The sequence below is a fragment of the Myotis daubentonii genome, chromosome 4 (genome assembly GCF_963259705.1).
Source record: "Myotis daubentonii chromosome 4, mMyoDau2.1, whole genome shotgun sequence".
NCBI lineage: Eukaryota > Metazoa > Chordata > Mammalia > Chiroptera > Vespertilionidae > Myotis > Myotis daubentonii.
In genome coordinates this window covers 33,745,380-33,757,429 of record NC_081843.1, presented here as the reverse complement: position 1 = coordinate 33,757,429, position 12,050 = coordinate 33,745,380, and the positions used below count along the sequence as shown (strand labels likewise).

General features: G+C 45.8%; 1 protein-coding gene across 1 annotated transcript; it reads left to right on the top strand.

Annotated features, from left to right (window-relative positions):
• Window positions 1–874: 874 nt before the first annotated feature.
• FKBP6 (FKBP prolyl isomerase family member 6 (inactive)) lies at window positions 875–9,231 on the top strand. The gene is made up of 8 exons (XM_059691835.1): window positions 875–931; window positions 1,020–1,137; window positions 1,945–2,034; window positions 2,817–3,019; window positions 4,239–4,358; window positions 7,140–7,334; window positions 7,456–7,565; window positions 9,141–9,231. Exons 1-8 carry the CDS (start codon window positions 875–877, stop codon window positions 9,229–9,231), a joined length of 984 nt encoding a protein of 327 aa, XP_059547818.1.
• The last annotated feature ends 2,819 nt before the right edge of the window (window positions 9,232–12,050 follow it).

Below are 12,050 nucleotides of genomic sequence, written 5' to 3'. Positions count from 1 at the left end.
CATCTGTTATGACAATGATGGACAGCGGATATTGATGCCAAAGGAAAGTGTTTAGAGGTCAGAGAGGTCAACTTCATCAAAGGCGGACAAGAGGCGCCTGATGGATTTCAGTCTTCCGTAGCACGGAGCAGGGAAAGGTGGGTTGAACGGAAAATGGGGGGTGAGGAGGTAGAGCCGGAGAAGTTAAAAAGGCCTTTGCAGCCACTCTTTTGAGAAGTTTTTCTGGGAAGAGCAGCCGGAGGCCGACGTGGGACAAAAGGAGGGTTGTTCCTTTTATGGTAGGAGATATTCCTGCACGTAAGAAGGAGATGATCCCATATTCGAGGCAGGGCCGAGGCAGGAGGGAGCGGGTGGCTGAAGTGCAGGAGGAGACGCGAGCGGGAGGGCCCAGCTGGGACCCAGGTCTGCTCTCCCTTTGCCCCCGGAGAGCGCAAGTGCAGCACAGATTTTGTAGATTTGCTGATGGAAAAGCGAGGGGCATCCGCTTGTCTTCTCAGGAACTGGGCAGTTTGACTCTAAAGCCCTGTCCCGGCCTGAATTTATCGGAAAAACAAACGAGAAAGAAGGAAGGTGGAGATTCTGGGGCCTTGTGCTCACCAGCGTGCTCCGGTCACATGACCCCACTGCGGCCCCTCCCCCTCACGTGCTGTGCCACGTGCTGCACAGCCGGTCACGTGCCCGGCCACGCCCTCCCTGGCCCGACAGCCGTTGGCTGCAGTTGGTGTGAGGCCCTGAGCTCCTCAGCGCGGCCCCTGAAAGGCATGCCCGGGCCAGGGGCAGGCGGCAGGGCATAAAGGGCGGCTGGCCTGCAGCCTTCGGGAGCTCCCTGGAGTCGCGGGGCGCGGGGCAGGTGCCTCGGGAGGGTCACGTGGACATGGTGGGGGACACCCGGACTGCGGGCGCCATGCGAGCGGAGGGCGCCCCCGGCCAGGTGAGGGCCCCGCGCGGGCGAGTCAGGGTGGGGGTGACCGAGCCAGGGTCAGTGTGGGGGCTCTGAGTCTGTGTTTCCTCCCCGCAAGTCTCCTTACCAGAGGCTGAGCCAGTGGATGCTGGACATCTCCGGGGACCAGGGCGTGCTCAAGGACGTCATCCGCGGGGGCGCTGGCGAGCTGGTGGTGCCGGACGCCTCGGTGCTAGGTAGGCCCGCCCTGGCCGCGGGCGCCATCTGTCCTGGGCAGCCGGGGGCGCGGGAGGACTGGCGGCTCCCGGGCACGTATCTTGGGGGAGGGGAGGCACTTGGATTGGGTAGAACATGCTTTGTTAGAATTAGATTATTTTAAAAATATACCTTATTGATTTTTTTACAGAGAGGAAGGGAGAGGGGTAGAGAGTTAGAAACATCGACCAGCTGCCTCCTGCACCCCCCCCACTGGGGATGTGCCTGCAACCCAGGTACATGCCCTTGACCGGGATCGAACCTGGGACCCTCAGTCCGCAGGCCGACGCTCTATCCACTGAGCCAAACCCGTCAGGGCTAGAATTCGAATTTTCAAGAGGAAGCGAGGGAACCCGTGTCCCCTTGGCATGACGCCATTGTGAACAAGGGGCACTTTGAGGCCCCCCAGCCACGTTTCTGAACCTCGAAGCCCAAGGCAGGCATCCAGACGTTAAGCAAAGATGTGTTCCCATCAGGGTACGGGCCAGTTGAGAGGCATCTCATTCTGTTTTTTTTTTAAATATATTTTATTGATATTTTACAAAGAGGAAGGGAGAAGGATAGAGAGCTAGAAACATCTATCCTGCCTCCTGCACACCTCCCACTGGGGATGTGCCCGCAACCAAGGTACATGCCCTTGACCGGAATCGAACCTGGGACCCTTGAGTCCACTGAGCCAAACCGGTCAGGGCCTAATTCTGTTGTTTTTGTGTGATAATTAAAGAGACGTGATGTTACGGAGGTGAGGGTATTGGTCCATGTTTCTGTGTCTGTTTCCTCTGTCCTAGTGAAATATTCTGGATACCTGGAGCACATGGACAAGCCTTTTGATTCGAATTGCTTTAGGAAAACGCCCCGACTCATGAAGCTGGGAGTGGGTAAGTTCACAGTAGGAGCTGGAAAAGGAGTGTTTCGGGGGGATTGATGAGGGACAGGGCGCTAGGCCTGGGAAACTGACCCGGGCACAGGTTCTTTGGGTCGGTTTTTTGAGGCTCGGTTTTTGCTAAACCAGCTAGCTCTCGCCTACGTTTCCCCTTGAGACCTGGGTACAGGGAAATGTATTAGGGAAATGTCCTACCTGGCAAGGTTATCTTTGCATCCTGACCTAACCATTAGGCATTGTGTTCTTGTTTGTTTAAACATCTGTTGAGTGCTTACTACCCACAATGCACGCTGAAAAGAGAGGATGTACCCAGGTGATTAGAACATGGGAGCCGGTGTGGTGGTGGAGCTTGACTCGTGTTCAGAGAGCTAACCTGGTAGAATCGTTTAAGTTCCTGGGAGGGATACCCACTGCTGCAGGAGCCCTTAATGAAGGCATCGTTAGCTCCAGCTGGGAAGATCAGGGAGGGTGTCCTGGAAGAGGCAGCGTTGGAAATGAGCCCTGAAGTTTGAATAAGATTTCAATCAGGCCAGACGCTGGGCATGGGGAGGAAGATGTTACAAGAAGAAAGGACTGTGTGAACCAAGATGTAGGGGCCAGAATGCTGCAGAGCCTACAGAAGTTAGAGTTGGAAGGGTGGTGGTATGGGGAATAGGCTGAAAAGTGAATTGGGGCCACAGTGCAGAAAGAGATTTGGACGTAAGGAGGAAAGAAATTGATAGCACTGGAACAGGGTACTGGGAGAACTTCAACCAAGTTCTTTGTCCCTTCTTCCAGATATTACCCTTTGGGGCATGGAGCTGGGCCTTCTGACCATGCGGAGGGGAGAGCTGGCCAGGTTTCTATTCAAACCGCCCTATGCCTACGGAACACTGGGCTGTCCGCCCTTGATCCCCCCCAACTCTACTGTCTTATTTGAGATTGAGCTAATTGACTTCCTGGATTCTGCTGAATCAGACAAGTTTTGTGCCCTGACCGCCGTAAGTTCTGGAGTACAAATGTCAGCACTTCATAGAGAGAGGGTTGGGTTTGTGTTTTTGGTAATTATCATGCCATGCTGATGCTCCTCTGGCCCAGGTTCCACCCCTGAGGCTCCTGGGTGGTGGCGGCGGCGGCGGCTGTTCCCCCACTTCCTACTCTGCCTTAATGTTGGCCCTTAGATGTGGGTCACGGTGCTAGGCCAAGGCCAAGCTGTGGGTTTGTTATGGACCAGCAGTTTGGGTTGATTTTTCAGGCAGTCACCTTTGCCTACTTCTCTCTGCAAGATAGCGGGCATTTGCTTCTCAACATTAAGGTTGGACTCCAGCCAGTGAAGCCTTGGTAGTTCATAAGTAGTGTGAGCATCTAACTTGTTGTCCAAGCCAGGACACTTGAGAGTGACACCAGGACATCAGGTGTAAATGGGATAATCCCCGGAAACGTGGGACATGTGGCTTCCGTTCTCATCGTTTAAGTGTTGCCATTTCTTTGTTGCCTTTACTTCACCCTTCCTATAAAGCTGGGGCTTCAAATCTCGTTAGTAGTTAGAGGCACACTTTGTCATTCTATCTCACACTGACTGTATATGTGATCTTAGATGTCCACCCTAGATCTACATCTGTATCCGATGTCTCCCCAGCTGAACTGTCAGCACCCCAAGTGAGGAATCTTACCCTTTTTCATCTTTACGCATAACAGGTTCTTGCAGATGCCTGGGTCCCACTTCTAGTATACTGATTTAGAATCTCTAGGTGGGGGGGACAAGACACCTGCCTTTAAAAAGAGGTGCTATGGATGATTTTGATATGTACCCAAGGTAGCACATTGTGGCTATAAAGACCAGTGTGGCCATGGGCAGACCAAGACCTGTTAAATTTTGGTTGATAAGTAGTTGTGATTTCTGTGCTTGACAAGTTCCATCAGTTTCTAATTCCATGAAAACTGCTGCTTTAGGGAATATCTCTGGGAGGACTATAGAAGGTCTCCTTTTGGCTCTAGCTGTGAAGTGGAGGCGGTGACAACACCGAACTCCTGTGGCTTCTATTGGAATTCACACAGATGACCTGGGCAGAGGCACCTAGCCCAGTGCTTGGCACACATACGGCAATAAACAAAAGTCCATAATCTGAAGAAGAAAAATGGAACAGGTGTAATTATACTGACATTGTGGCATCGTAGCTTTCAGTTTTCTTGTTGGGTGTCCTTATCTTTGGTCCTCAGGAGCAACAAGATCAATTTCCACTTCAGAAAGTCCTAAAAGTGGCAGTTACTGAACGGGAGTTTGGCAACTACCTTTTCCGCCAAAATCGTTTCTATGATGCCAAAGTGAGATATAAACGGGTAAGAATGCTTAAGAAATGTGTTTAGATCCTGAAATTTTTCTTGTTTAAAAGACATAGATGTTGTCTCTTTAAGAAAAATGTCAGTAAATCTCATTAACCTTCTCATACTAGATAGCTGGGAGAGGGGACAAGGTATTTGGGGGAAGCCTGGTGTTCTGTGTCTGCTACTAAATGCTGACTACATAGGTGTGTTCACATTGTGAAAATTCATTGAGCTGTATTTATTTTTGTTCTTGCCTATGTGTGTGTATGCATTTCAGTAAAAAGTTAATTATCTATTTACTAGAGGCCCAGTGCACAAATTCATGCACGGTGGGGTTCCTAGGCCTGGCCAGCGATTGGGGCCGATTGGAACTGATCGGGGCCAGCCAGCTGGGGGAAGGGGGTGGGGGGGATGAGGCACCGTGGGAGGTTGGCTGTGGGAGCACACTGACCACCAGGGGCAGGTCCTGCATTGAGTGTCTGCCCCCTGGTCGTCAGTGTGCGTCATAGCGACTGGTCGACTGGTCGATTGACTAGTCATAAGGGTCGCTTAGGCTTTTATATTTATAGACTAGAGGCCCGATGCATGAAATTCATGCAAGAGTAGGCCCTCACTGCCCCGGCTGCCCCAGCCGCCTCGGCCCTCACAACCCCGGCTTCCTCTGGAAGGTCGTCTGGATGGTCGTTCTGCTGTTCAGCCATTCGGTCGATTTACATATGCTTTTATTATTATAGATTCATTTATTTATTGTTAATCCTCACTTGAGGATATTTTTCCTTTTTTTTTTTTTAAAGAGAGAGTGGAAGGGAGAGGGAGAGACAGAGAAACATTGATGAGAGAGAGAGAGAGAGAGACATTAATTGGTTGCCTCCTGCATGCACCCCAACCAGGCCAGGGAGCTTGCAACCGAGGTATGTGCCTTTGACCAAATTGAATCTGGGATCCTTCAGTCCATGGGCTGACACTTTAACAACTGAGAAAACCAGCTAGGGCAGTAAAAAGTTTTTTTAAAATTCTCATCTTAGTACTGTATTAGGCCTTCTATCAACTGATTATCCACCCCTCTGAGAAGTTTCCTATCTGACAGTGGAGATTCATTTAACTCTCTGAGGTGACTCCCTTCTTGCCAAGTTTTTTACTGTGATTTGGCTTCTTGTGTAGGTTATGCTGACAGGAATTCGCTGTGCTTTGTAACTCATTCAGTAAATATTATAAGCACTTTCTGTGTTCCAGACTCTGTGCCTGAAGTTCTCAAACAGGGCAGAGTTTAAAATCTAGGGGTAGTCTGATTTTATATCTCATTTGCATATGAGCCTAAATCATTCAGGACTTGCACTCAGCTGCAAGCAACAGAATTCTGGGGAACTGTTCTTTAAGCAAAATAGATATTTACTTTTTCCTCACATAAAAAGGGTGGCAGTCCAAGGCTGTAGAGCAGTTCGATGAAGCCACCAGGGATCCAGGCTCCTTCTGTCTTTCTGCTTAGCCACCCTTACATGTGTCCTGTTTTTCCCCCCAAGATGGTCATTCAACTTGTAGCATCACATGAGTACCTGGGCAGAAAGAAGAGAGGGGAGAGGAGTCTGGTGTGTTTGTATATTACTTCCATTTATATTTCATGGCCATGTTAAATGGACAGCCCTTAGCTGTATAGGAAGCTGGGAAATGTACTTTTAAAATTAGTACATTGCTGCTTTGAATGAAATGGAAGTGGTTAGGAGAAGAGGAGGGGAATAGATATTGGTTACACAGCTAACAGTATCTGCCACATTTGGCTTATGTGAATATGCTTCAGAGAGAGAAAAGAGGAGAGCATGCATGTGCCTGTCTTTTGGAATGCTGACAAAATCTGGTTCTTAAACTTGAATAGTACAGATTTTGTCTCACAGTTGAATCATAGATACTATTCATAAAGTTTCTTGAGAGCCTGCTTACTTGAAAAAATTTTTTCTCTTGAAAACAGACCACTCCTCCTCTCTTATTTCCTGGGTCTGATCCCCTGAGGCAGTCACTTTTTAATTATATCTGCTTTTTTTATGATATTCTGAATTTATAAATGACATGCTTTAGTTGCTCTTTCAGACATTTTTTTTATTTCTCATTACAGAAGGTGAGGCTTTAGTTCTTACTTCTACTTTCCCAGTATTGTCATAATTTTAATTTTTTAAAATTGATTTTATAGAGGGAGAGAGAGAGACATCAATCCATGAACATGAGATGTCTTTCCATTTATTTGTCATCTTTAATTTCTTCCAACAATGTTTTGTAGTTTTCACTGTACAAGTCTTCCACTTTAAATTTATTGCTACTTATTTTATTCTTTCGGTGATACTATAAATAGAGGTGTGGTTTTTTTTGGTTAATCCTCACGTGAGGATATTTTTCCATTGATTTTTAGAGAGAGTGGAAGGGAGTAGGAGAGACAGAGAGAAATATTGATGTGAGAGGGACACATTGATTGATTGTCTCCCACACTCACCCCAACCAGGGCCAGAGATCGAGCCTGCAACTGAGGTATGTGCCCTTGACTGAAATCAAAGCCGGGACCCTTCCGTCCGAAGGCAGACACTCTATTCACTGAGCCAAACCAGCTAGGGCTGGAGTTATTTTCTTAATTTCATTTTTGGATTGTTTATTGTTAGAGTATAGAAATATAGCTAACTCATATATTGACCTTGTATCCTGAAACTTTGCTGAACTAAATTTTTAGCTCAAAAGGATTTTTTTGTGGATTCTTAGGTTTTTCTGTATATAATATTGTCACTCCTCTTGACCACCTGTCTTTCCTCTCCACAGGCCTTGTTACTTCTCTGCCGGCGATCAGCACCCCCTGAAGAGCAGCACCTGGTGGAAGCCGCCAAGCTTCTTGTTCTCCTTAACCTCTCCTTTACGTACCTGAAGCTGGAGCATCCCACCAGGGCCCTGCACTATGGAGAGCAGGCTCTGATTATTGACCACAAGAACGCCAAGGCCCTCTTCCGTTGTGGACAGGTGAGTTGGAGGACAAGGACTTGAGAACAAATGCCTAAGCAAAGGTGGCAATGGTGTTCAACTTGGGCAATGCAAAAAATGCTCTTTCCTAATTATGCTTTTAAATTCTGTCATTTGACAGGCCTGTCTCCTCATGACTGAGTATCAGAAGGCCCGAAATTTTCTAGTCCGAGCCCAGAAAGAACAGCCCTTCAATCATGACATCAATAATGAGCTGAAGAAACTGGCCAGGTGAGACCTGTGTTTGCACTTCTGCTAACAGAGAAAGAGAGGCATGATGATGCCCTACGGTTCTGATCTCTCCACCTGGGGATGTTGTCCAGCACGTGTTATGAGGCAGCGCCCCCTAGAGCTAGTTGTTTGAAGTGTTCAATACTCTAAACCAGCAGCTCCTAGTGGGGAAGTGGGACCAACTCCCAACTACCTCTGTCTGGATCATTTTCCATCTCCCTGTTTCACTCCTCCCCCTGCACATAAGCACCCCTAAAAAGGAGGGCTAATGTGATTTTTAAAAGGGACTTGTTCTTCAGATATTCTCTTATTTGACACCAACTGTTCTCAACTGACTGCAGAATGGTGCCTTATAGACCCTGGTTTAATCTGAAATTGATCTTTCAGGTCTGATTCATACCAATAGAATGTTTTGTTATCCAAGTAATATATACACACACACCAGTCCTTCAGTAATGTAACTATTTATTTATTTGTTTGTTTATTTTAATCCTCACCTGAGGGTATGTTTTTTATTGATTTTTAGAGAGAAGGGGAGTGGGGAAGAGAGAGCGAAACATTGATGTGAGAGAGAAATATCAATCAGTTGGTTGCCTCCTGTACAAGCCCTGAATGGGGATCGAACCAGCAATCTTTTGGTGTACGGGATGATGCCCCAAGCAACTGAGCCACCCAGCCAGGACCAGTAATGTAACATTTTATGATTATAGAAATTTCATGTTCATTGTAGAAAATTTTGAAAATATCAACATAAATTTGATATTCCACTACCCCATAATATATACACCATTTGTTTTTAAATATATTTTTATTGAGGAAGGGAGAGGGAGAGAGAGATAGCACATCAACGATGAGAAAGAATCATTTATCAGCTGCCTCCTGCATGCCCCCTACTGAGGATTGAGCCTGAAACCCAGGCATGTGCCCTGACTGGGAATCGAACTGTGACCTCCTGGTTCATAGGTCAATGCTCAACCACTAAACCACACTGGCCAGGCTACATCCACCGTTTTTTAAGATGTTTTTGTTGTTGTTGTTCAGTATTGGTGAATTTCTCTATTCCTGTTAACATTAAACATTTAATCCAAATTGCTTAGTTAAAGCTTTCTTGCAATTAAGAAAAGCTGATGTATGTGTACCTCTTTATATATGGATCCAATTGTATTTGGGGCCTTTTAGAACTTTCCAACAATTTCCTTTCTGCTACTTATAAGTGTCCTGTCAGGACAAATGTAGAAATTTTGGAATCTAACCATTCTTTAGCAAAAAAAATCTCAAGATAAGTTAGTGGTTATTGAGTGCGAGGTGTCACCTGGCAGCTTCACTGACAGTGGCTCCTAGCCTTCAAGGCTGCCATCTTTTCAGAAATGGGCTTTTTGTCCAAGGGCTTCCTTAACAGCTCTTGGGAGCCTCCATTGTCCCACCTACCTCTCCAGTATTGCTTCCACCCCCTCCCGATTCAGTTTAAAGCCCACTGAATTTTCAGTGCTTCTGGAGATGAGTGGAGAATTCCAGCCACCAGATGTCACCTCCTACAAAGACAGACCTCTAACTACTGTGTATTTCACTTTACAGCCACTACAGGGACTACACAGATAAAGAGAAAGAAATGTGCCATCGAATGTTTGCTCCTTGTGATAATGGCTCTACAGTAGGAGAAAAGTAAAGGTAATAAAAGGACTAAAGCATAAATGAATTTTGTCCAGCAGATATAAAAATGTGGTTCTCATCAACCCACCAGTGGCTGTCTACAGCTGAGGATGAATGGGAGTAGCAAAATTCCTATTGAAGGTAGTGACACAAGTCTAGTGCAGAATGCACACACTGTGGGTCTTCTCATAGAGAAGATCATAGAAAAGTTTGGAAAGTCCATCCAGAGCTTGTGGATAAGTTTATAGGTTTGTGAAGCTTTAGGCTTTAAAATGAAAACAATTTTTTCATATTTTATGTTAATCTCTCCCTCACAGAAGCTTGGAACATGAAAATGTAATAGTCATTAATGTGATGGTTTATCTGAGCTTTGAAATGAACAGTAATACTTCTCTTATCTGGTTTTTCCTGAAGGCCTCCAACTTCACTTTACATCTAATACATCATTAAAAAAGACTACATTCAAATGTCAAGGGGTAAGAATGAGCAGTGGCTCTGAAGCTTTGCTTTCTATTAAAATTAGAGATTTGAAGATTTTAGGACCAACAGGGAGCAGAAGTTCACATTTCTACCACAGCATTTACCTTGTGATTTAGCAGGCACAGGGTTAAGGTTTCCCATGAGTACATGAGATAACCCTCTCGTCTGGTTTACTATTACTTAAGAAAATTAATGGAAACAAAATCACCTGCCTTAAACACCTGCTTAGCTGGGTAGATAACTCTGCTCTCGAGAGAGAGAAGTTAAATAAGGGACAACAAGAAAACAGCTGCCCAACGGGCTCTTGGTGATAAATCTCTCCTTTGTTGCTACCTACATCCCTCTACAAAAGAGGCTTGAGAGAAGAAGGCAGTGAAAAGGCCTATTCATCCCAGACTTTTTCACAGGTGATCTACAAACTGCTGCTGTCTGCCCTGTCAGAAACAACCTATCAGTATCAGAAGTAAATGTTGCCTTCCTCACTGACCCTGACCCTGTGACCCTGGCCTTCAGGTCTTCCAGGGACATTGGAGTATTTGAACTGAGATGTGAGACAGAGGATTTCTCTTATTTGGCTGCTGTTAATGTCCAGTACAAATGGAGGCCGGTGGCTTTTTGCAAGACATTTTAGACTGTGACCTGGTATATTCTGCCATTTAATGAATATCCAGTTCTTCCAGGGTCCATCCTAGAAACAGATCTTGGAAAACCCAGCAGAGCAGCAAGTTCCCTTTCCATCATCTTTACCTCTCAGCTTTCTCAGTCTATCAGATTTTTTGGAGCCTAATGATTTTTATTTTATTTTTTTAAAATATATTTTATTGATTTTTTACAGAGAGAGATAGAGAGTTAGAAACATCGATGAGAGAGAAACATCGATTAGCTGCCTCTTGCACATCTCCTACTGGGGATGTGCCCGCAACCCAGGTACATGCCCTTGACCGGAATCGAACCCGGGACCTTTCAGTCCGCAGGCCGACGCTCTATCCACTGAGCCAAACCGGTTTCGGCGAGCCTAATGATTTTTATTTTTTTTTAATTTTTTTTAAAATATATTTTATTGATTTTTCACAGAGAGGAAGGGAGAGAGATAGAGAGAATTAGAAACATCGATGAGAGAGAAACATCGATCAGCTGCCTCCTGCACATCCCCCACCAGGGATGTGCCCGCAACCCAGGTACATGCCCTTGACCGGAATCGAACCCGGGACCTCTCAGTCCGCAGGCTGACGCTCTATCCACTGAGCCAAACCGGTTTTGGCGAGCCTAATGATTTTTAGATGATATCCCATGCATTTCTAAATCGTGAGTGTTTGTCTTGTCACCAGCAGTGACTGGGGTCTAAAGTGGTTGGGTCTAAAGTGGTTATGATTGTCATATTCCTGTGCTGTTGTAGTTGTAACATATTGTGGCTTTTGTGTCATTGGTATTTTTCCTACTCCACCTTTTCCTCTGTTGTACTTGTGCTGAGTTAGTCACTTAAAATGTCTAGGTCTTTAGATTCTTTTGACAATATAATTTTAACTGAGTAGGAGCATTTAAAATTTGTTCTTCTCAGATGTTAGGTATTCCTGACTTGTCTTCATCTTGTCTCCTACTATATTAGACAGTTACCTTAGTGTTCTAAGCCTCTGACTGTAATAGACTGAATTTTTTTTTTTAGATCAAAGGCCATGTCTTTTTCATCTTTGTATTTTCTAGTACCTGGAACTATGCCTGGCACATGATTAGCACTCAGTAAATGTTGGTTGGATCAAGTGTAAAATAGCGGAAATGCTAGACCAGTCTCTTTGAAACCATACCCCCCAGGCTGGCTCTTGTATTGGCTGTCAGGATTGTTGTTTAGTACCAGTGACAGAAATCCATCTTTATCTAGCATCAGCTAAAAAAGAGAATTACAGAAGGGATCCTGGGGTAGCTCACTGAATCAAAGGAGGAGTTGAACAACCAGTACTCAAGTAGGTACCTGCAGTTCTGAGGGCCTCAGGGTCCTGATCTCATTGCTGCTTTATTCTCTTCCATTATAAGGAGTGCCCAGACATCCATTTGCAGTCTTTCTATTTAAGAGAGGGCTCTCCTTATCCCACACCTTCCTCCTCTTCTTGTACCAACCATAGCTCCAGTTTGAAAATCCTAAGGCAGGACTCTGGCCTGGTTTCAGGTGTGTGGAGTCCCATGAGTGGCACCCCTTCTTAGCACCACAGGTTAGGGGAGCAATGGTTGTTTGAAGAAGGTTGCTGCTCCTCAAAAACGAGGGGATGAAGACAATGGGCAAAAGGTAAGAGGCCCATCAAAGGGTATTTAACTGTAGCAGCCACTCACTGTTCTGCTGAGTTGTGCCCTTCAGTCTTGCTG